The sequence below is a fragment of the Penicillium rubens genome, assembly GCF_028828025.1.
Source record: "Penicillium rubens strain IBT 27055 chromosome Unknown utg000001l_segment0_segment0, whole genome shotgun sequence".
NCBI classification, from domain to species: domain Eukaryota; kingdom Fungi; phylum Ascomycota; class Eurotiomycetes; order Eurotiales; family Aspergillaceae; genus Penicillium; species Penicillium rubens.
In genome coordinates, this window is record NW_026890599.1 from 3,223,016 (window position 1) to 3,246,709 (window position 23,694).

The 23,694-nt window shown below is 49.0% G+C and overlaps 10 protein-coding genes across 10 annotated transcripts; 5 read left to right on the forward strand and 5 right to left on the reverse strand.

Annotated features, from left to right (window-relative positions):
* Positions 1-657: 657 nt before the first annotated feature.
* On the forward strand, positions 658-1,409 carry N7525_001277 (uncharacterized protein; the record flags this gene model as incomplete). Its single annotated transcript, XM_002558084.2, has 2 exons — positions 658-937; positions 1,012-1,409. 2 exons carry the CDS (start codon positions 658-660, stop codon positions 1,407-1,409), a joined length of 678 nt encoding a protein of 225 aa, XP_002558130.2.
* Positions 1,410-1,649: 240 nt separating this feature from the next.
* N7525_001278 (putative MFS transporter) lies at positions 1,650-3,186 on the reverse strand (the record flags this gene model as incomplete). The annotated part of the gene is made up of 3 exons (XM_002558083.1): positions 1,650-2,725; positions 2,785-2,992; positions 3,046-3,186. The coding sequence occupies 3 exons, from the start codon at positions 3,184-3,186 to the stop codon at positions 1,650-1,652; spliced, it is 1,425 nt and encodes a 474-aa protein (XP_002558129.1).
* Positions 3,187-3,968: 782 nt separating this feature from the next.
* On the forward strand, positions 3,969-6,138 carry N7525_001279 (putative glucokinase regulator family protein; the record flags this gene model as incomplete). The annotated part of the gene is made up of 4 exons (XM_061211835.1): positions 3,969-4,201; positions 4,264-4,717; positions 4,755-5,152; positions 5,211-6,138. The coding sequence occupies 4 exons, from the start codon at positions 3,969-3,971 to the stop codon at positions 6,136-6,138; spliced, it is 2,013 nt and encodes a 670-aa protein (XP_061071061.1).
* A 161-nt stretch (positions 6,139-6,299) lies between these two features.
* N7525_001280 (uncharacterized protein) lies at positions 6,300-7,674 on the reverse strand (the record flags this gene model as incomplete). The annotated part of the gene is made up of 4 exons (XM_002558081.2): positions 6,300-7,062; positions 7,130-7,253; positions 7,317-7,452; positions 7,504-7,674. The coding sequence occupies 4 exons, from the start codon at positions 7,672-7,674 to the stop codon at positions 6,300-6,302; spliced, it is 1,194 nt and encodes a 397-aa protein (XP_002558127.2).
* Positions 7,675-8,293: 619 nt separating this feature from the next.
* Positions 8,294-9,349, forward strand: N7525_001281 (sugar phosphate isomerase/epimerase family protein; the record flags this gene model as incomplete). The annotated part of the gene is made up of 1 exon (XM_002558080.1): positions 8,294-9,349. One exon carries the CDS (start codon positions 8,294-8,296, stop codon positions 9,347-9,349), a length of 1,056 nt encoding a protein of 351 aa, XP_002558126.1.
* A 1,900-nt stretch (positions 9,350-11,249) lies between these two features.
* N7525_001282 (uncharacterized protein) lies at positions 11,250-14,579 on the forward strand (the record flags this gene model as incomplete). The annotated part of the gene is made up of 4 exons (XM_002558079.2): positions 11,250-11,507; positions 11,562-12,301; positions 12,354-13,377; positions 13,431-14,579. 4 exons carry the CDS (start codon positions 11,250-11,252, stop codon positions 14,577-14,579), a joined length of 3,171 nt encoding a protein of 1,056 aa, XP_002558125.1.
* Positions 14,580-14,856: 277 nt separating this feature from the next.
* eng2 (putative GPI anchored endo-1,3(4)-beta-glucanase) lies at positions 14,857-16,632 on the reverse strand (the record flags this gene model as incomplete). The annotated part of the gene is made up of 1 exon (XM_002558078.2): positions 14,857-16,632. One exon carries the CDS (start codon positions 16,630-16,632, stop codon positions 14,857-14,859), a length of 1,776 nt encoding a protein of 591 aa, XP_002558124.2.
* Positions 16,633-17,821: 1,189 nt separating this feature from the next.
* Positions 17,822-19,582, reverse strand: N7525_001284 (uncharacterized protein; the record flags this gene model as incomplete). Its single annotated transcript, XM_061211836.1, has 3 exons — positions 17,822-18,436; positions 18,626-19,402; positions 19,454-19,582. The coding sequence occupies 3 exons, from the start codon at positions 19,580-19,582 to the stop codon at positions 17,822-17,824; spliced, it is 1,521 nt and encodes a 506-aa protein (XP_061071062.1).
* A 1,578-nt stretch (positions 19,583-21,160) lies between these two features.
* N7525_001285 (RTA-like protein) lies at positions 21,161-22,768 on the forward strand (the record flags this gene model as incomplete). Its single annotated transcript, XM_061211837.1, has 6 exons — positions 21,161-21,305; positions 21,378-21,626; positions 21,686-21,978; positions 22,433-22,454; positions 22,495-22,558; positions 22,615-22,768. 6 exons carry the CDS (start codon positions 21,161-21,163, stop codon positions 22,766-22,768), a joined length of 927 nt encoding a protein of 308 aa, XP_061071063.1.
* Positions 22,769-23,013: 245 nt separating this feature from the next.
* N7525_001286 (uncharacterized protein) lies at positions 23,014-23,638 on the reverse strand (the record flags this gene model as incomplete). Its single annotated transcript, XM_002558075.1, has 2 exons — positions 23,014-23,361; positions 23,408-23,638. 2 exons carry the CDS (start codon positions 23,636-23,638, stop codon positions 23,014-23,016), a joined length of 579 nt encoding a protein of 192 aa, XP_002558121.1.
* Between the last annotated feature and the right edge of the window lie 56 nt (positions 23,639-23,694).

A 23,694-nucleotide genomic window follows, 5' to 3' on the forward strand; every position in this document is an offset into this window, starting at 1 on the left:
GGATTAGTGAGACCAAAGTCAGCTAAGGTTAGATGGAGATGTCAGAGCCGGTTAAATGAAGAAGAAGAGAGAGGTTGAAAGACGAAAGACGTCAATAAATGAGTTAAATCATGTGACTCATCGCGCTTTCCTTAAATGTCAACGGATAGGTATGGCTTTATGTTTGTTTTGGCCAGGGCTGTTTGTGGTCTTTCCTGTGGTCTTTTCGGAGGTCTTTTCGGAGGTCTCTTCGGAGGTCCTCTAGATGGGTATACTCAAGTATCTCTGCAGATGTACTCATGGATTTTCTTCCCTTTGTTAGTGCTAACTATACATATGTAGCTAGAAGGATAAGAAGAATTAGCTGTCACTTCTGTATCAGACCTTGCCATATGCTAGAGATCGGCCAGCCCTAGGTGGTAGTTTTATATTCACATTAATCAATCTTCTTCAATCGATATAAAATTTGTTAAACTCATGCCTGGGTACATTATTTTCTGCTGTGCAAAAGCCAGTGGTCGTGGTGGTCGCCAGAAACCCTCGTAGACGTGGAAATCCAGAGTGGAGATGGCCCGAGGCCTTGGTCTTGGCGGTCGGAGCTTTCCCCGAGAGCTCAACCCTCGCTCCCCTCTTGTTACTCCTCACCTACTTCCAATCCGCCTCTTCCCCTCCTCAACCATGGGTATTTTCAGCAAATTGGTCAAGACGACCGTCGCCGGCAGTATTGCCTCGGTCGGTGTCTTCTGGGGCGCCACACGCAATGACATTTTCGAGGTCATGGACAGCTCCGATCCTATCTTCCAATCGGCCTTTTACAAAAAGTTCAACCCGAGTGGCAACCCAACTCTTCATGATGTCTGCGTTCGTCGGATTCCACTAGACAAGATCCAGCCCTCACTGGTCGAGGAGAAGGGCAAACTGGTGGAAGCGTTCTGTGCCGGTGTCTGGGGTGGCATGGGTAAGTACTACACTGGGGAAATCAGCCTCGTCGCAATGGCACAGACCCTAATATTTTATTTCCCCTCTCTCCAGGCTATATTCCCCAGCGAGCCTTCCTTGAACGAAAGTACCGTGGCCCCGAGACTGCCGACCACCTCTGGGACCGATCGGACCTCCTCAAAAACAAATACGAAGTAGGAACCATCATCACCGACCACTTCGAAGTCGTCGAGAAGACCGAAGACCGTATTGTCGTTCGCTGCGGTGACTCCCCTCGCATCCGTGAAGTCCGTCCCTCCGACGGCCTCTTCGAAATTGCTGCTGTGGTCAAGCGAGAGCAAGGCGTGGCCGAATTCAGCCTGAAGAGCTGTTTCTACCAGGGTCTCGGAAAGGCGGAAGCTGCACCTATGGATGAAAAGGTGGCTTGGGCACACCGCCAGTATACTAAGTTGCTGCTGGAAACCGCTGTGCTGAAGAAGTGCGTTCGGTAAGGTGGAGTGGAGAACCTCTAACCGCGGGACTTGTTGGCACAAAGGACCTCAAGTTTTCGGTTAGGACATGCCGTGTATATATCCCTCACGATATTTCGCTGATCATAATCTGCGAGCATCTGAATGCTGTCAATTTTTACCTAACTTTTTTATTTTGTCATTCTTCTACTATACATATATCCTTCATCGACGGCAAAGATTCCGCACCTTTTCCCTATCATGAGATTGACATGTGGAAAATCAAGTCTTCTCCACCTCTCCCCGGGGCTCCTCCGTGTCTGGGAAGACCTTCTCATTAACTGCTATTGTTTCTTTATCACTAGTGAGAGTGATAGCCAGCACGGTCGGGATGGCGACAACCAACGAGCCCATGCAAAGCCCCCAGTTCATAGCGAATTGGGTCATTGCGGGTTTCTCCATAGCGTTGATGCGCCACGCCATTGCACCACCAGTGCTCTGGAAGGTCTTGTACGCTCCAACCAGAACGGCTGCTGTGGCTGGGGAATTGGACTGGGCACCAACAAGCCAGTAGCAGAATGATTGCCACAACGCATCATAGGCGCCATAGAAGATATAGAGGAACATCGGGCCCACTGAGATATCAGCGTCCGTATAATCGATATCCTGCTTCAGGCCCTGCTCCAGACGGAGATCAGACCACACTTGGAACTTATAACCGCCACCCCAGATGGCCATTCCAGTGACAAACAAGAACGCCCAAGCGATGCGAGCGCGGTTGGGTCGGCTGACACCGGGAATATCGAGAATGAGACCCATGACGAGACCACCCAGCATCTGCGCAATCCAATAAAGCGAACCGTTGAGCGAACGAGTCCGGATATTGAAGTTCATACCGTTCACAGCATTCTGTTGGTAGGAATAGAACACGTTGGCCGAGAAGAAGAGGGGAAGCATACACAACACCCGCCAGTTGCAGATAGTCTGGAGGGAATGGCGAAGAATCTGACGGAACTTCTTCTCGCTCTCCGGTGTGACCTCCATCTGGGCAACTCTAACATACGATGGTGGACAGATGAGCATTCCCAGCGCCCATCCAAAGGCCATGATGGTAAGCAAAGCAATATATGTAGCGTCGCTGACAGTTCCGGTCGTCGATTTAAAGTTGAGACCGAAGCTAGCGAGAGACCCGACGCCACCGCCAAGATTGAAGATAATCCAGAAGGCTGCGATTGCGCGACCCTTCTGTGACTCGGGCACGTAGGTCGTCATGATCGCACCCTGTGCCACCCACAAGAAAGATGCTCCTACGCCGAGAATGGCACCAGAGCCGATCACGAATCCGCCGTTATTGGTTGCTGTGGGAGTACAGATTAGATGTGGGCAAAACACGCTGTGGATTTGCAACTGGACATACCATTGAAGCACAGGAGACTGCCGGAATACAATGCATAGGTCCATCCTCCAAGCAAGAGACAAACTCTGGGTCCAACACGATCGAATATAGGGCCGACGACGAAAAGAGCAGTTCCCGCAGTACAAGCCAGGAGAGCAACATTAGCATTCGCAGCGACAGTCTGGTCAACCTGACCGGAACCTCCCAGCCCGCTGAGGGCATTGTACATCTAATGCTATTGTCAATTCACTGGATTTGAACAATAGCCTTTGCCAAACTCACTCCTGGGCAGCAGAAGCATATGAAACTGATTAAGATGATCTGAAACCAAGAATTCGTCCATATCTTGTACAAGGTCGAGCGGTTTTCATTGTGCTCAGTGCCTGCGGCGACACGCCCTTCTTCGACCGTTTCATTCGACATCTTGTGCGTACGAAACCAAAAGTCCGGGGAGGGGACTGGGGTCTTATGTTACAAACTCCCAGCGTTGCCGATATCCTCCTAGGCCGGCCTACTGTGGGTCAGCTTATCGAGTCCGGGGCCCCACGCGATACGGGGCTTGGGTTGCACGCGAGGACAGGGGTTGTGGGTATAATATGAGTATAATATGGATATAATATGGATATCAGATGGTGTATCCTTAGGGTATCTCCTGTGAAGTAGTAGCAAAAGTGGAACCCCATTATCTTTAGATTGGGGATGCAGCTCCTTATCACACGACCTTCCTTCTCGACGAATCCTGTAGGAGATAACTCCACTGTATCTTCCATATCGGCTCCTTCCGATTCCTTTCTGGGAAAAGTCTGGAGAAGTGAAGATCCACTCATGTCGCTTGTCTAAACGGTCCAATCCCACGCTGTCAAGATCCCTTTGTTGTAACTCTACTTTGTAACGGCCCCCATTTGATCAGACCGCGGGATGTTTGTGGAACAAGGACCTCCTCTTCGATTTACGTATGGAATTCTGTCAGTTCCCGCATCGAAATCCACCTCGGGAAATGGGGCGATATTAGGAACTCGGCTTGCATAGCGCCAACTCGAAATGGATCCAGCTTCGCCTCCCAAACCGTCTAAAAACCCCCCTTGTCGCCGTTTCCCGCATGGTATGATCCGTGATTCGCGAAGAAAAATACATTAAAACCCCCGGCAAGAAACGGCGTCAAGCTTGTCACCTTCCAAGTGATCACCCCAAAAGCACCCTGCATAATGGATCTCGGGAGTCTATCTCAACTCCAAACGGAGGGGGTCAATCCCCGAACCGTGCATATTGATCGCATGTCGACACTTGAAATGTGCACCGTGATCAATGCCGACGATCAAAAAGTCCCCGAGAGTGTTGTTCCTTGCTTGCCCGTTATCGCAGGAGCCATTGACGCATTGACCCCGCGAGTTCGACGAGGCGGCCGGGTAATTTATGTCGGTGCTGGCACCAGTGGAAGGTGAGTCATGTGAAATCCTGGTCTCTTAGATATTAAACAGGAAATTAAACAGGAAATTCTAGGCTTGGAATCTTGGACGCATCGGAAATTCCCCCAACCTTCGCCGCCCCTCGCGGGCAGTTCGTCGGTCTGATTGCTGGTGGAGATGCCGCAATCCGATCAGCTCAGGAGGGGGCCGAGGACGATGAGAAAGCCGGTGAGGATGAGATGGAATGTCTCAATCTGAATCCGGAGCTTGATAGTGTCATTGGAATTGCAAGCTCGGGTCGCACGCCTTATGTGCTTGGATGTCTTGCTTTTGCCAAACGTCTCGGATGTGTGACCATCGCGGTTGTTTGTACAGTCCCTTCGGCGATTGGGCTTTCGGGGAATGTGGACTTTGTCATCTCACCCATATCGGGGCCTGAAGTGGTCACCGGTAGCACCCGTCTGAAGGCGGGTACTGTCACGAAGCTAGTGTTGAATATGCTGAGTACCGGTACTATGGTTCGCACAGGAAAGACTTACGGAAACATGGTATGGTTGCCATCCCTCCCCGCGTGTTCTACAACAGCTAATGCTGGGGTCCAAGATGGTTGATCTCGTGGCGTCGAATTTGAAACTCAAGCAAAGATCCCGTAATATTCTGCGGAGGTTGAGTGGAAAGTGCCAGTCCTCGTCCGACGCCGAGTTAGACGCTCTTCTTGCAAGATGCAATGCCAGTGTTAAGCTCGCTATCCTTGTTGCAGAGACCGGGGAGTCGGTTGAGACTTGTCAGGGATATGCCAACGCTGCGGGTGGAGTATTGGCCAACGCGCTGGCTGCCATCTCTAGGCCCATCGGACAGAAGCCCGCAAGTGCCCCCACTCAAAGATTTTCCTTGTGCATTGATGGCGGCGGTACCAAGTGTGCTGCTGTTGTGGCCGACGGTACGAACGTTGTGGGCCAGGGCTCTGCTGGCCCATGCAATCTGTACGGTCCCTTCTCGTTCTAGGTTTATGCTTGGCTTATCGATGCTAACATTCTTCAGAACCGACAGCATTGGAAATATAGATGGGGTTATAGCCACATTACTAGACGCTGCTAAGGCTGCTTTGAAAGATGCGCTGCCAAATGATGTGGAACAAACAGAGTCTTCGTGGAAGGAACGTCTTCAAACATCCTTCAGCTCTGTCTGGGTCGGACTGGCTGGTATTGACCGAGCTGGCCTAGAGGGGGTGCTAGCACCCAAGCTGAGACAAGCGTTCGGCATCACTAACGAAAAGGAACTCCAGTTAACCAACGACGTAGATCTGTTGACTGCAGGTGTTCCAAAATCCCTCGGTACACCCTCCGTCCTGGTGGTGATCGCAGGCACAGGAAGTGTTGCCATGAGATACAAATGGTCTGACGATCAACAAAAGTATGCTCGTTCTGCCCGTTCTGGAGGCTGGGGTCATATGCTCGGTGATCAGGGAGGTGGCTACGCAATTGGTATGAGAGCCATCCAACACACCTTGGGAGTCTTGGAGGATATTACATTGGGGCTCGACAAAACTGGAGGCGATGAACTTTCCAAGGCGGTTGCGGATAAACTTGGATGTCAGATCTCTGATAGCGCCAGTATCGACATGTTGAACAATATTCTGGCTCAGAACTATTCGCAAGGTTTGAAGGCCCGTATTGCTAGTATCGCACCGGTTGTTCTTGGCTTGATGGACAAAAATGAGACTGCAGCAGCTATCGTGAGTTCTCAGGTGGCTTTGCTTGTTGGCGGGACTCTTGCTCGCTTGGTGAAGCCTCAAGCCACTGGCCATCAGCCAAGTGAGGCCTCTGTATTGGTACTAGCAGGAGGATTGATGAAGAATGAGAGGTACAGGGCCACATTCGAGAAGCAACTGGACTCACACAGATTGTATTTCAAAGGAACGGTGGTTGTGGAAAATGCAGCCCGTTCAGGCGCTACATACAGTCGTTGAGTCTTCCCAGGGTCATTAGGCTGGTCTTTCCAAAATAGATTTCCTTCACCTTTTTATATTCCACCCTTTATTCTGTCTTCTCTCTTTCTATCCAATCTTCCATCTTGCTTTATCTTTGAAATTGAAATACCCAACCTGCTCAAATTTCTTCACTATCTGTTCTATTTCGACATCGGAACTGCTTCAATCACCGACTCCATCGCTGGGTTCTGGTTCCAGATTCCCGTGATTTCCAGCCCGGCACTATGCAAGAGATCCCTCCACTGTCGCTCCGACCGTTCCACGCCAGCCCCTATACTCATCATCTGAATATCAAGTGAAGCCTGCATCAGGGGCGTATCGGTGTCTGGCAGGACAAAATCCACAATGAGAATTCGAGAATAGTCTGGCGCCATTGCCGACACCGTATTTTGGAGGATCCTCCGACTGATCTGGTCATCCCAGTCATGGAAGATGGAACGGAAGTAGTAGACACGGGCACCTTTGACGGGCTGAGGATCCATGAAATTGTATCCCATCACCTTGATTCCTGCGCTCTCCCCCTCTACCCCCTCAACCACCTTTGGTAAATCCTGCAGCACCATCCTGCCCGGCAGGTGACCATATTCTCGCCGGAATTTCCCCAGATCATGCCCCTGGTTGCCACCAATGTCTACCAGGAATACCGTATCTTTGTATGGCACGGCATGGCCAAACAGTCGCTCGACGGGGTATATATCATACCACATCGGCCTACCCTCGCGACGGCTAGCCATGTACGAGTTGAAGAGCTCCTGCTGCTCCTCGTGACTCGAAAGCCACTCAAACTGACTCTGTCCAACGGCCCATTGCATAGGTGACTGGGCATAATCCTGGGGGTTGGCATAGCCATGGGAGCGCAGGTACTCCGGAAGCTTGCTCAAGGTTGGAAAGGTAAGATCATATCTAAAAGAAGATTGAATTAGTAACGGCGGCAAAAGATGCAAGGGTTAAAGTCACATCATTAACATACATGCATGGGATTCCATCTCTCCCAATCGGCTGAGTTAGTGCCACCGTCTTCTCGTTGGCAACATAGACCTCGGGGGTCGGTGTGATGCACAGCCCAAGAGAAACCATAACGCGCATCAGTCGGACTATTCACGGAGTTAGGCAATCCACAATGTGTGACGAACTACTGTCATGGCAGGAAAAGATACCAATCAAATCTCGCTCAGCGCCCGTATATTCTGCCAGCTGAGCGGCTGAGAGACCCGTTCCTTTGTGTCGCTTCTCCACAAGCATGGCGAAAATGCCCAAATCGATGACAATGCGCAATGCAGCATTTTGAGGAGGCTACAGTCCAGTCAGAACACAAACTCGATTTAGGTCCGTGGAATGCCATACCTGGTAAATCAGACGCAGCACGGTTTCTGTCGGCGTTTCCACCGCAGACCTGAGTTGGTCGATCATTCGCAATAGCTCGAAGTGGGCTCGTGGAGACGGCTCCGATGCTTCTTTCAAGGCCATTTGGCCGAGACGGTTGACCAAACAATGGAATGGCGTGGTGATCGTCATTTGCGCTGCTCAGGAAAAAGAAAGCACCGATACTCAGTGTGGAATCGTCAGCTTCGAGTTGCACAAGCTAGGATGAGGGAACTATTTGGCTGGATCTCGATCGCATCTTATAGTCCCTGGTGGCCCCCTCGGTGACATTAAAATCGGACAAGGCAAATAAATTTAAGAACCCTTGTTTCCATCGGCGTTCAATTCATTCCTACAACATACGAATGCGAATGGGTAAGCTGACCCCGAAAACAGCTGAAACCCGGGGCATATCGTTTCCAGAAACTCCACCATTTAATCATTCTCGGCCTGTCGTCTGAATATGCCGCATTTGGGAGAGTAGTTGACCCGAGTGAGATGACCTTGTGCGTACATGCTTGCCCTACGGTGTACGATTTGAATCCGGGCTATCTGTGAGTGGTCTACTTTCTGTACTCACTACGCACATTACAATTTACTTTTTTTAATAAAAAAAGGACCACTAAAATACAGGATCAGCACGGAAACAGAAATCGTATGGTGATGTGAGATTGTCATGCACGCTATAAAGAGTGTGATAGAGATCACTAGTGGTTGCTAGTTCCAGGTCAGTCCCCAAAACATTTTAGCGATGCATTCTCTTCCAAATACCATGAAGTCCGAAGTTGACTCGCGATGGAAGCCGGCTATTGCAACGGTCAGTCTCGGAGCTGCGCATTTACATCCCATCATTGCCAAACTTGATGCTGCCGCCCTGAACGGCCAACAGGGGCTTGAACTCTTTCATGATGATGTAGCGCAGCTTGCCAAGACCCTTCGCGCCCACGCAACTGAGAGTGCACCCCGCACTGATCGAGACTACGAGATCGACGCAGCGCACGCTATTCGAGGTCTATCTGCTGAGCGTGATCTGCAGGTCGTGGCTCTCCAACCTTTCCGACACTACGAAGGTCTCATTAACCCAGAACGGCATGCGGAACGCATCGACGAACTCAAGCATTGGGTGCAGTTATGCAAGATTCTTGGAGACTCACTCTTCATCCTGATCCCATCATCTTTTCTAGACGCTTCTGAAATCACCTCCGACCGAGAGCGTCTCGCAGCCGACCTGGCCGAGGCCGCGGATGTAGCATTCCCCGTGCGTATCGCGTACGAGGCCCTGGCATGGGGAACGTACATCAACACCTGGGAAGACTCATGGGATGTGATCAAGCGGGCCAATCGACCCAATATCGGCATATGCCTTGATACATTCAACATAGCAGCGCGAGTGTGGGCCGATCCCACTGCCGCAACAGGGCGACTTGGCCCAAGCGCAGACAGAGATCTGCGGGAATCGATGGACCGGCTTGTACAGGAGGTTGATCCGGACCGAGTACTGATGGTACAACTTGCCGACGGCGAGCGGGTCGACCCACAAACGCCCTTTCTTCAAGCGCCAGGCCTACCCACTCTCCTAGCCTGGTCGCGGAATGCGCGTCTGTTTCCGTGTGAAGAGGGTCGGGGCGGATACCTTCCGATTCGCGAGGTGACGGATGCCTGCATTAACGGTTTGGGTTATACCGGGTGGGTCAGTATGGAAGTCTTCTCAAGATCCACCGGGGAAGACAACCCGGCCGTGCCGATGGAGCATGCTGCCCGCGCTAGTCGGTCCTGGCTGCGGGTCCTGGAACTGTTGGAAGAGAAGTCGGAGAAGGAATCCATCTAGGGCTTGGGAGGCCTGATGATCAGCACATTTTGTCTCAGTCAGTGCCATTCTGCATTTTTTGGTTCATGAATGGAACTCCGGGTGAATTCAACCGACACAGAGGAATGATAAAATGAGCAAGTGTCTTACAATCTCTTTTCACGAATCCCTGTCTAGACTTGTAGACTGGTTCTTAATGTTGATAAAGCGCAGTCATGCTTGATGCCTACACACATACCCTCCTGGGGTCCGTATAATCCAAACGGCTCAGATCTCAGGAATGCTCCATGTAAATGGAGGAATCACTAACCGTTCCAGAATTAGTAGGGATTCCTACGCCAAACAACCGGGTTGCATCTCCTTCTGCCGGAAGACCACAGGGTCATTCCCGATACCTGGAATGCTATGCCTCTGTCTTCTGAGACCTCCCAAGGCACAAGAGAATTCAGAATAAAGTTGGAATGATCCACATAAACCCGATCGGACGGGTCAACATTCTTCAGCTGCACCCTTAATACCAGATATAGATCAGAACTCCACAGGGCATTCCCGGCTTCCCGGATGCTTCTCCCGGCCCGTCTCCCGATCCAAGTTTTGAAGCGGGAACGTACCTAGGTAACCTTGAACTCTTCATATCAGATGACTTCCGATCTTCCTAAACACCTTCCGTTTGAGATATGTCTCGATGTTTTAGATTATTGTTCTGTTGTCCTATCTTGCAAGGTGGTATCTCCCCGTTGCGGAACTCGTCGGCGCCATCCCCTTAGCTAGGGGTGCAAGGGGACTTCTCCTACAACATACGCTTTCAAGTGAGACATTTCTGAGCCTAGCCCTGCGCCCTCAGCTCTCTGGAATGGTCTTGGTCCAATTTAGCACCGGTAGAAGAGTAAGGCAGTTGTACGTTACGATGAATGAGTTCAATCTTGGGACATATTGTTGGCCAATGAAGAAAGAGCCAACACTTCATCGGGGTATATCTACACACAACACTTTGTGTACCCTTTACTTATGACACCCAAGCTGTTCCAGACTGAAGGCCAACGTTCACCGCTGTATTCAGTTACACTGACTTGCACGGGGGGTTTCGGAGTGCCAACGCAGCATCTAGAACTGGTAATTTTGTATTCGGGTGATGTTACAACTAATTATCATGGTGATGTTCTATCACAAAATTAGTTTTCTTTCTGGTGACAGGTAGAAATCTTTTTGGCGTTTTCCAACAGGATTCTAATCCCAACTGAGGCGTATGTGTCTCGGGCAGCTCTGCCGTGTAACGATTGCCGCTGGTCACGATTGAAATTCTACTCCGAAGATAGAGACAAATGCAGAATGCATGCACCTAGGTAAAGGTAGATAGGGGAATGATTCTCAAAAGTTGGAATTTGGCCGCTAGGGAGGTAGGTAGTTAATAGCCCGAGCCACACTAGATGGAGTCGACCAATCTCGACGTTAACGGAACGCCACTGTTAAATCTAGGCGAAGGAGATGTCTGATTTCAAGCTGGGTTGTTTGCTGGTGACACAAACAAGTGAAGCCAGTCCTTGTGCATTGAAATTGTGCTGTTGTACGGAGTTTGTGCATATGACTATTCCCGAGACAGTATTCCCTCTAATACTATTCAATATGCGCCATGATTCCTGTTGGCATCTGCATAACTATCACAACATAGTAGCTGATGTTTGTTTGCTACTGGACTGATCCCGTGTGATATGTATATCCTTCTCCCGATGCAGAAAGACTTTCTTTTGCCGGGCATCCCGAATGCAGTCAGTACAGGCTAATCTGGGAAATATGGGTCAATGAAGCGGTCTAAGCCAGCACCCATCTCTTAAATAATACGGTTTGGCCCTCAATATTGCACTAAAATTATCAGGCTGCTGTGGCACCTTTCCTCTCATTCTAGAATACTTCCCTACTCATAATGGGTATCCAACGTGGAAGCCAAGCGGCACAGGCTGGTCCCTCCAGCACTATCAACCCGTTGGTGCAAGAGTTCGGATCACTTCAAGTACTTGACGACTTGATCCGCTTACGAGCTGCCGATGTCGTTCAATATCCCATTCTCGCCTATCCACGTTTCGAAAACGATGCAGCTTCTTATGAATATTACACTGGGAAACACTTGGATAGTATGATAAACGATACTGTCATCAGGCTCATGGATGATGGGTTCAAACAGGTTGGTCATGGATTACGCTGGATGGTATCGACTCTCTAACAATTCAATTGGTAGGCAACGCGAAGTCCATCTATCGTGGCACTTCTTACTTTATCAGACCTTAACATGGTGATCACCTTTTTTGCCCTAAGTCGACTGGGGTATACTGTGATGATGTTATCGCCCCGACTCTCGAGTGAAGCCTGCGTGTCATTGCTAGAAACCGTCAACTGCGAGTCAATCGTATATGGCCAATCCCCCAATATCCGCTCAACGTTGGGCGGGATCCTTTGCCGGAAGCTGGTGACCTGTCGGCCAATTCTATCATGCTCTTCATACAACAAACTACAACCGCAATCGCTCGCTCTGTATCGCAATCGAAACCCTGAAAAAATTGCCTTGATTCTTCATTCCTCGGGATCAACAGGCACCCCCAAACCGCTCTTCCTCACACACAGAGCAATCATGACTCACCCGCTGAGAGGTCCTGGTTTCACCTCTTTTAATACCCTGCCATGGTATCATCTCCACGGGCTGTCCACAGCATTGCAGGCAATGTGGATGAGGAAGACAGCCTACATGTGGAATGCTGCATTGCCTTTAACTGCAGAACTCGTTGCTAGGGCCCTCGAAGAAGCCAGACCAGAGTCAGTGGCAGCAGTTCCATATATGCTCCAACTTTTGATTGACGATTCCCGCGGTATCTCATTGTTAAGGCAATGCAAGTTGGTTACCTATGGAGGTGCACCCTGTCCGGATGAGCTGGGCGATCGTCTAGTGAACGAAGGAGTACACTTTGGAGGGTCATTCGGCCTGTAAGTACTATTCTGCAGTTATCTGTATTTACGTAAAGACTAACAATTTCAGCACCGAGGCTGGTCTTGTTGCAGAATCGATCTCACGACCAAAGGGTGATCCTTATTGGAACTACCTTAGATTCTTTGACAACATCAGATCATATGTCTGGATGAAGCCTATCTCCAAATCAGAACCGCTCTTTGAGTGCGTGTATCTTGCTGGCCATCCAGCACTAACAACCTCAAATTCAAACGAGCCACCAGGATCCTTCCATTCGAAAGATGTATTCACCCCTCATCCTACAATTGCCGGAAGATGGAAATATATCTCACGATTGGACGATCGAATCAATCTAGTGAATGGTGAAAAAGTTCTACCACTCCCGATTGAAGGCCACATTAAGCAGCACCCTTTTATCCATGACGCAGTTGTAGTCGGCGTAGGCAAAGCTGCTCCAGGACTATTGATTTTGCGAGCGGACGAACCTGAAGCCAACCGTCTTTCAGACGACAAATACCTCCATACAATCTGGCCAACAATCCAAGAGGCCAATGCTCAGGCAGAGGCCTTCTCTCAAATATCCCGCAATCTGGTCGCCATATTACCACACGACGCCAAGTTTTCTCGAACGGACAAAGGGTCCATGATCCGAGCACAGGTCTATCAAGAACACAACGAACTTATCCAAAGCCTTTATACTGAGAAAGAGCAAATTTGTGGGAATCTTCAGCTTGACATTGTGGAGACTGAGCGCATTCTTGTTCAAATAGCCCAGCAAGAACTTGGAATACCCCTCTCTGGTGTCGATGCCAATTTCTTCGCTGAGGGTGTTGATAGTCTCAAGGCAATCCACTTCCGACGTCTTATTCTTCAGCATTTCAAGTTTGAGATGAGCCAGGCTCCTGGTCCGAATGTCATATTTGAATCGGGCTGTATTTCACAGTTGGCTCGGCATATCTGTGCATTACAACAGGGCGAGAAGTTTGAAGAGGGCGAGAGTGATGTATCTGTGATGACCGAATTGATCGAGAAGTACTCTGAGTTTGAGAGGCACATACCCCAACCACATGCTTTCTCAAGGCCGAACAGTGTGGTAAGTGACTATCTTCCTGTCGGAGTTTAGATTCAGAAGCTAACAAGACCAAGCTTTTAACAGGAGCCACCGGGTCAATTGGGGCCCATGTCTTGTACGAGCTGCTCAACGATGACTCCATCTCCACGGTATACTGTCTCACACGGCGAGACTCACCACTGGAAGCGATATTCCGCACTCTAACGGATAAAGACCTTCCCATATATCCCGAACAGAGAACAAAGATAGTCGCCTTCAATGGCCGTATTGACGAGCCTGATTTCGGCCTATCTCTGGATGAGAACACAATTACACACATGCTCGACACGGTCTCGCTCATTATTCACACAGCATGGCCGGTGAACTTCAATCTCCCCCTGACCGAATTCGAGCCGCACATCCAGGGACTATACAATCTCATCCAATTCTCCCTCTCAGTGCAGAGACGCGAGCCTGCGGTCGTGATGTTCTGCTCATCAGTCTCGACCGCGCTCGGATCTCAATCAGCCGAGATCCTCGAAGAACCGGTCGACTTGGACAGCGCATTTATGGGCTACGGGCAGTCGAAGTTGATCGGGGAGCAGATTGTGAGCAATGCCCGACGCAGCGGAGCAAGGGCTTATTCTCTTCGGATTGGCCAGGTCTCAGGCCACTCGAAGAAAGGCCTTTGGAATGACACCGAAGCTCTGCCGTTGATGATTCGGTCGGCGCTGACACTGGGGGCACTGCCTGAGCTATCGCAGACATGTTCTTGGCTTCCGGTGGATAAGCTTGCGTCGACTATCCTTGAAGTAGCTAGGACATGTGCTACGCCGAGTGTGTTTGGGGAAGCTCGGGCGTCCAGCTCGGCTGTGGTGGAGTATGTTGATGACTCGGTTTTCAATTTGTGTAATTCTCGCGAATTCACCTGGTCGTCTTTGCTGCATACGCTGAAGAATTGTGGTTTCCGATTTGATGTCGTGTCTTTCGAAGAGTGGTTGCTGAGACTTCGTCGGAGTGAGACAAGGGGTGAGGAACTTGTCAATCCGGCGGTCAAGCTCATTCATCATTACGAGACGATGCATGGGATGAAGTCACCATTGATGCAAAGTGGGCCGAAAAGATTCATTACGGAGAAAGCAGAGAGGAGTAGTGTGACTTTGCGAAATGGCCGATTGAGAATTATCGATGATGGAATCCTGAGATGCTATGCTCAAGATTGGTTGGCGAGGTGGACGGCCTAAGAACTGCAGCATTTGAATTTGGGCGAAAAAAGGCGTGGAGGCCGGGCATAAATTAAATGGTTTTTGTATATATGGAGTTTGGGGGGTAAATATCGTTAATATCTCGAACCGATTCTTCATTAACTAGTTACTGTTCCTTTCGTATGCAGTGCACAAAAAGGTACGACTGGATCCGAACAAAACCAAGTCTACGGCAATCTCTAGGGCCTGCTGTACAATGAACAGAGCAAAATCCACCAAGTTCGGACCAATTTCAAACGCGATCTATTACAGGTATTTAAGCCAAAAAGGCAACAATGAGTCCAGACAAGAGAGCAGTAACGCTCATGGACAACCGATCCGCAGCACCGGTGAAGACAGGGCTGGCTCCAGATTGAGAGCCGCTAGGAACATAGAATCCAGATGTAGCAGATGTACTTTGCTGTGGGGAGACACCTGTGGGGGCAGGGATCAGTGCTTTGGAGGCCTCGTATGGAACGTTGGAAACAACGGCAGTGGGCATCGCGGAAGGATGCACCCATGAGCCACCGAAGGTCTCAGCGGAGTGGGCAGTGTGTTCAGCTGCAGCGGGTGTGGCAGCGACGGGAACAGATGCAGGCTTCAAGTTGGTGTGGCCGTGGCCAGCTGGGGCGGATGCGACGCTGGGAGCAGGGGCCACAGGATCCGCGGAGGCCCGTGTCTCTGTTTCTTCGCCGTTGGCTGGGACTTGGACAGATTGCACAGCTGGGACAGGGGCTGGTGTTGCGACAGAGTGGGCGGCAATAGTGGAGGACTCTTCGGCCTCGGGGCAGATGGTCTCAGTGGCAGTGACTACAGAGGTGATAGTCCGAGTCTTCTTCGTGGAAGGTTGCTCGACTGCTTCAGTGGCAGGACTTTCGGCAGTAGGTGCGACAGTAGGAACAGACGCAGGCCCCAGTTCCTGAACTGCTCCAGCGGTTTCGGTGTGGTCTTCCTTGGAAGCAGCAGAGTGCACAGCAGTGGCACTCTGAGTAGCGTGGGTCTCAGCAGTTGTCTTGGAGACCACAGGAGCAGCGGCAGTAGCTGGCTCGTGTTCAGATGATGAAACGGAGGCAATTCCCTTCACGCCAGTCTGGTAGATTTTGATTGAGTTGATTTCCCAGTATGTCTCCTTGTACGCGGCCGGATGGTTGGCGACATAGTTCTGGCAGCTCTGGAAAGGATCGCCGTCGGTCATGGGGCAACCAGAATCACCATAGACACCACCTGCCCAGTCTCCGCAGAAGGTGACATCAAACACAAACGACTGGGGCTTGAAGGCGTTGGCAACGTCGCAAGATTCCTTCACCACGGCCATCGGGGTACCAAATTGTGTTACATCGGGTTCGCCGTTTGTAATCGAAGCCGGGATCGAGTTTCGAGGGAAGTACCAAATTTTCAGGAATTCGTCGGTCCACTGCAGTGAATACACACCACCTTTCTTTTTGTTGAAAGGTGTGCCAAAGCTACCCTCCTGACCTTCGATTTTGCACCCCACGGGTCCCAGATCCAAGCCACACCCTGTAGCGTTGACTGAGCCGGTCATATCCGTATCTGTCAAGCTGCAAGTTCCGGCAGTGTGCATGACAATTTCGTTGTGTTCCTGCAGGTTGACACCTTCGATGATATCAATCTCGCCATCTTGGGGCCACTCCCTTCCAACTGACCAAAAGGCAGGCCAGGTACCACAGGTGCTGCCAGGCATGTGGGCGATATCGGCAATAACCAGAGACTTGTCGTAGTACTTTTTGCTGCCAATACGCACGGAATCACGCCCCTTGTTCCCGTTGGGGTCCAGCTTGGTAGCATAGTCGACACCCAGATATACACTGCCAGTATCAGTGAGCTTGACAAGGCCTGTATTTTCGGCAGTCTCCTGGTCGATATAGTTGACAAAGCCATTGGTTGGGTCAGGACCAACGTGGAAATTGAAGTAATCCAGGAAATTCTTCCCCTCCCATGTCTCCACCAGGGAGTAACTTGCGGCAGCCACAGGGGAAGATAACAAAGCGAGCATCAGCGACCCAGCGCTCAATGAACGTGTTGAAGAAAGCATATTGTCTGCAGGCGTATAACAAGACCAGATGCTTGTGATATATCCCGAAAGCAAAGAGAAGAGAAATGAGACGAAGTGCAATTGATAGAAATGAAAATGAAAATGACTAAATGAAAGACAGGCAATCCCAGATTGCCAACAAGGAGAAAGGAATGTGAGCGTGTCCAACGTATCGAAGTAACAGTGGGAAATATTTGACCCAAATATCTTTCACCAGCCGCACAAGCCCATTTCGCTTGATGCTAAGAAAACAGGGGATCAATTTGTCCGTCCAGTAACAATGCGCCAGTGCCTGAGACCTGCGACTGGGGTTAGTGAGCGCATGTCTGCAATAGGCTGCATCTCCGTAGTCTAAGAACCCCCGTGGCGTTCTAGTCCAGGAGTTGAAGTCCACTTGTGATGATCCATTCTTCAAAGCAATAGGCCAAGAAGCACAAAGGGATCGACTGGCCGCTGTCACAGCGGCTAAGGGTTGCTTTGTAGGGGCGTGTTAACCTGAAACTACTAGAGTCCACCGGAGGGGCAACCCAAAACAAACGGTGTAACAGGATAATATTTGCATCTGAACAGAAATATAGAAACAGTAGAAAAGATAATCACATCTCCAAGGTCTCTTGTTGTTGTTTTTTGGACTCTGCTAATCGTCACATTCCAGGAAATGAGGTGAAAATGAGGTTCAAAAGTTCAAAATTTGACAATGTGATGGTCGGAGTTGCCGCCCTCTCCACTTTGGGATCAACATCCACCTCTTGGCCCTTTTTGGCGCTTAGGTCTAGACTGGACTTAGTTCAACTTGGCTGAATATATTCTAAGTCCGGAGTACCCTTGTGCTAATTGGAATAAGCCAGATTACATATGTCCTCAAAAGCCACATTCCAGAAAGGAATGTTGGCAACACAGCAACATACCTAGGTACCCTCGGAAAATTATGTGGCAGGCCTGGGATAAGTAATTTTTTCTTTGTTCATAATATACAGGATTTGAAATTTTAGAAGAGGCCCATCCTAGCAACACCTATGTTGTACTAGGGTATTATATAGAGAGCTAAAACCTATGCTCCATTTAGTATCAAGTATCAAAGTTAGGCCGTATAAGGGCTTCCCCTTAATAATAAAGTGGGTAGCCCTTTATCTTATAGAAGCAAGTGGCCCTTCCCGGTTGTAAGACAATTGATTGTTCCCGTCTCTAATTACTCTCCATTTCCTTTCTTCCTCGGTTTCATTGCATGCCCCCGAGTAACCACCCCAGGACTACCTAGTGCCACCTTGGCCCTATCTTCGTCCAAGCCCAACAAGCCGTCGATCTTATTTAGTTTGTTCTCGTCTATTCCATATCCGTGTCCTAATTCTCGCACGACAGGGTCCTTCAGTCCGATACTGAGCTGAGCAACTGCCACGGCGTCCAGGGCATGCATCCATGTGGGCAGCCGGTAGATATAGTATGTCAAGGCAACAAGCCCCAGAAGCTGCAGAAAGATCAAGGTGCTAACCACCACCATACCCGCAAGAGTCTTCAGAGGCAAAGGCACTAGCATTCCAGCACCGAACCGGATCTTGCGCGCCGAGAAAGAAAACGATGCTGTCACGGTTCGGGTGAGCATGACTCGGTTGGAGACGTGCATGCTGGCGAGCAGAGCCATCTCTGCTGAATCCGTATTGTTAAACGAGGAAAACCAATCCCCAGTCAAGCCCGCCAGCCTTTCCTCGGGATCGGAGAAATGAAAATGAGCGGTTGATAGCGATTTCAGAACACTCAGACTGGAAATGTCCGAACCACAGAGATGAGGGTTTCGCTGAGCATGACACTAGATGACAGAAGTGTATACCGGGTGATCTGCTGGTTAATTTTTCAGGGACAAATGATCGAACTATGAAAAAATTAACGGATGTGAGTATATGAAATGCTCCCTTTCAATAGCTATGAGATGGTCATGTATAACTTGAGCCGAGTCTACCTGTCGGCGCCAACATTGCATAACCATAGCTCCACAAACGACAGGGGACACATCAGGAAATCGTTGGACATCATAGAGCTTCTCAACCTCATCACTAGAGACTTCTTCATATGGGTACGAGCCGGTCATTATAAAGTAAATTAATGATCCCAGACTGAATATATCATCCCCGAATACCGGGGGAACATTCCAATCGTAACCAGGGTGTCGAAACCGTGTTGCCGGAGTGGCTGATGGATCTGAACCGCACAGGGACGCGCCGCCAAAATCAGCAATCTTCACATTCAGATGTGAGTCGAGAAGGAAGTTCCTTGGTGAGAGATCGCAGTGTATAACTTCAAACCCATGAAGAACAGTTAACGCTTCGGCAGCCTGCCTACTCCATCGGAGTCGAAGTTGAGGAGTTATATTCTGGTGGTTTTGTAGAATATACTCTTTGAGATTTCCATTCTCTAAATATTCGATCTCGAGGCAGCATGTCTTTTGGTCCCAGTGGATTAACTTGGGCATACGAGGATGTTCCCCAATCATTGCGTAAATTCGGGCCTCAAGGCGCATGTTTCGGCGGTGATCCTCCTCTTCAGCTCGACAATATGGATTTGGAATTGGTGTCTTGATAACAGCGCCAGATGGTAACTGTTCGAGGATGGCAGTCCTCCCCAAGGCCAACATTTTGCCTTTGGTGACATATATGACTTCGCCATGGCGTGGTTGGGGAGTTTCGATGTGGTCACTATCTCTCCCGGAAACGCATATGTATGTAATAATGTTGGGATATGGCTTGGAGGCTTGCATCACAGATGGCATGACAGCATTCTTCAAATAAATAGTAAGCCACATGCTGAGACTGAGTTAAGGCAGACTTACATTTTCTGATTCTGCTTCAAGGTCACCCAAATGTTCGATATCTTCCTTTTGCCGACTAGTGAGCAGGCTGGCATTGCAGGTGGAGAATAGGTACCGCCTCCGGCACTCGGGTGGTGACAAGGCCGCCATCACCTTTCAGGTTGCAAAATCGACAGAGGAAACGGAACTTAAACAGTAAAGGCTGAGAAACCGAAAACGCAGTCAAATATCGAAAACCGGGTATCGATCGCTTTCGTGACTCCAGATTGCCATGACTACCAAAGGAGATGATAGAGAGATCGAAGGCTGCTTGCTCCCGTGGTTGTCAAGGAACTTCCACTACCATAATCAAGGATAGCCAACAAAGCAGCTGCAAGTTGTCAAAACTGGGTCAGACGACACATCGGCGACTCCGTAGTTCAGTCGGGGGATGGTGGAGCGGCATGGGAGCGGGCCTAACAGCAGGCGAGGCGGCGCTATCCCCAACACAGTAGGAACTATACCATAAATGGCAACGGTATTCCCGCCGACGGCAGGCGGTCGGGCCCGGCAGAATCGCGGTTCAATGGGAGCGGTTTCTGGCGCCCCGCTAACCGTGTCGTCGTATACTAAATGTTATCAAGTATGTCCATGGATGCTTGAAGCAACCTTGGAAGAGACCAAGTCTTATGTACTATCTTCATTATGTATATGTATTTTTAAAGTGTTCTGTGCATTCTACTTCATGTAGTAGAGATGAATTAACCAGTTATGCGTCAGATCTTCAATTTGTTTAAACTTGAGCCAGTTTGAGAGTCGAGAAGAATCGACGTTATGCATACTGTCATTATGTTCCTTTCATATAAAGTTTCTATACAAAAGATAGACACAATCCTACAATTTGCTATCCGGTGGGGCCTAACAGGTACCAACACTACTGGGTTGAAAGATCCAAGCTTGAAGAGTACGACCCTATGTATCCAACCCCGTAAATCGTAGCAAGTATTCCATTGCAATAAAATAGAAGTAAACTTTACAATCCATTGCTCTACTTATCTCCAGTGCTGGTGGGCGTATCTCGAAGATTTACTCGGACTACGGATCCCCACGATAACGCAGTTAAAAGTGTTATGAAAGCCATATCTCAGCGCGAACCACATATCAATGTCCCACATATATAAATAGGGGAAGCTTTGAGAACTTCTTGTCGCAGCCGAGTGTATTCTTCCCAGTTCCTTGTTATGTGCATGCCCCTGCAGATGAGCTGCTTATTTCGTATTTCGTTCCTCCCTTTATTATTAGAAACGCCGTGGAGAAAATGATATCCATTGAGGTCCAAAAGTAAGAGATCTTGGCGAATAACGTTGTACTTAAGTCGCAAACAACAAACAACAAACTGCTAGTCGGATCTCGTACTCGTGGTTTTTCCCATTTCGGGATATCCATAACACATCTGATTGGACGAGAGACCACAAGCTTCTTAGGTGGATCAGACTAGAAATCGGATGATTCGTATTCTTCTACACAAATGGACTAGTTTTTATCTTCGAATGTATGCTAGGATGCTTAAATAGCAACTTTCTTCTTATAAGCTGGGCTAGATCTCTTCCCTGAATCCTTTCAATAGACAGACTTTTCACTCTTTTCCATCTTCAAATAGCGTTGCTTATCGTTCTCGAATCCTACGACTTTCCAAAACCAGCCATCCATTGCATTCTAATCCCATCTTGCGGTTTAGGCTAGCTCACCATGGCCGAGGGTTTCAAATTATACCATTATAACCCGTCCGGTGGTGCTGGTGTCACCTTCGCAGCACTCTTTGGACTCACGGCCGTTATACATCTCTGGCAGTTAGGTCGGAACCGAACCTGGTACTTCATACCTTTTGTCATCGGTTGTTTATGTGTGCTCTTCTGCATTTTCCTTGCCCCTTTGAAACTATACTAATCGTTGTGAACTTTTTCAGTTGAGGCATTCGGTTACTTGGCAAGGTTTGCCAGCGCGCAGGAAACCCCGAATTGGACCACCAAGCCCTATATTGCACAGAGCTTGTTGCTCTTGCTAGCGCCCGCGTTATTTGCGGCTTCTATATATATGGTTCTCGGCCGTATCATTCGTCTGGTGAACGGGGCGTCGTGTTCCCTAGTCAGGCCGTCATGGTTGACCAAGATATTTGTGACGGGTGATGTGTTGTCATTTTTCATCCAGAGTGGAGGTACGTTATGTGGCTTTCCTGAAGCATGAAACATCGCTAATATTCTTCCTTTCCTGAAGGAGGTGGAATGCTTGCTAGCGCGAAGGACCAATCGAAAGTAAAACTCGGAAACAACATGATTGTTGCCGGACTCTTTGTTCAAATCCTATTCTTTGGGTTCTTCATTGTCGTCTGTGTGGTTTTCCATCGCCGCATGCTGGCTACACCTTCACATGTTATAGGTGACACTCAAATTCCCTGGACCCGCTACATGAAGGTCCTTTATATCGCCAGTGTCTTGGTCATGGTCCGATCAATCTATCGAGTGGCAGAATATGTCCAGGGCAGCGACGGGGTTCTTCAAAGCAAAGAGGTATTCCTATATGTATTCGATGCGGTGTTGATGTTCATTTGCTGTCTGCTTTTCAACCTCTTCCATCCAAGCAAGATTCTCTCGGGCTATCACAAAACTCAGGAAGCTCCGGATCTAGAAATGTTGAATCATGATGGACATACCGGATACAGAGGATGAATCAGATTCAACAACCTCCAAGTAACGTGTGCTTTTTGTCGGACCACGTTTTTCTTTTGTACAATAGACAGCTGTTTCTCAACGACAATTGTTGTTGGCAATAAATATTAGTTATCGAGTGTTTTCGATCTACTATTGGAGTTAGAACTACACGCTCGGGGTATTTCCGGCGCTTTTAGCTTCAAGGTTCTATTGCCCGATGATGGTGATGTGACGTATAAGCCCAGGCTCTCCAGCCGCTAGTACTTCGCCTTATGTTTTAATAACTTGAACCATTACGATCTACGAAATCTAGAGCCCCAATTCTACCTTTGCGGGTAATTTAATTTATTGCTAAATGCATGATGTCAAGCCTAGGGGAAGCCAAAGATGTCGATTTATCTGTCGAAGACGAAGTGAGCGCGAAGCGTGGCTATACAGCGTAAGCTTGGACATTATCATTTCGGGCACTTTATAGTCGTTACTAATACTTCCCAGTGCGCAAAGCAATCCCAAGGTGTCGAAAGAATCCAAGAATAATGCATTAGACCTTCTCTATGATGAGATTGACGGGGATACACCTCGGCATTACCTTGATGAGTCTGCGGACCAGAATAAAGCCCCGAGTGCTCTAGCTGGTGCGGAAAAGTGAGAGACGTTCGTGTGCAATACCGCGTCAATTGCTAACAATAGTTTATCCAGATCTGAACACAGGTCTCACCACACCACTCAAAGCGAGATTGACTCGATAGAGAGACACCATGATCGTCATTATCATCATCCAGGATAGAAATTCAATTATGTTCACACGTTCGAATATTCTGTAGGCTGCGAGTGGTCTCATGGGTAGGGCAAAATAATAAAATATCTCTGTTGCAGTAACTTCATCATCTTTATCTACAACATTGGCGACGTTAAAATGCCTTCCTCCTCCTCTGGCCACTTTCGAAACAGGTCCCGAAGATGATCCAGGGGAGCTGTAAGCAGGTCGGCTACAGTCTCATAGTGCGGATTGCCCAGGTCATATGAATGCGAGCGAGAGGGCACGAACATTTTAGTGCGAGCAAGAGATTCAGCTAACTTCTCGCTCTCATCGGAAGTGAGGGACTCCTCCAGTATAACCAGATCGTTTGTCTCTTCATCTTGCATATGACGGGCCAAACCTTCCATCATCATCGTGATTGTGGGGATGAAGCGTGGATCGGAGGAGTTGAGGTCCTGGAAAACGTAGAGCTGTTCTTTGAGCTATGGCATATTAGCACCACCCTCTATATTAGGTGTGAGCACTTACCGCTGAATGTTCACGCCGATCATCATCTAACTTCTCCTTGCCGTCAGACCGAAGCTTTTCCATTGCGGGGAAAAGTACTAGCTCCTCGGCGACAGAGTGTCGTGCAAGTTCCCAAGTAAACTGATTTTGGAATCGCGTTCGTTCATCTTCATCTTCGGAGTTGACGATGATATTGTAACAATATTCCAGTTTCCGGTGATCATCTTTAATGGCCTCGCTTATCCGAACCATGTTGGCTTGTTATTGCGAAAAGCCTGAAAGTTCACCTTTACATCCCAACGTTTCCA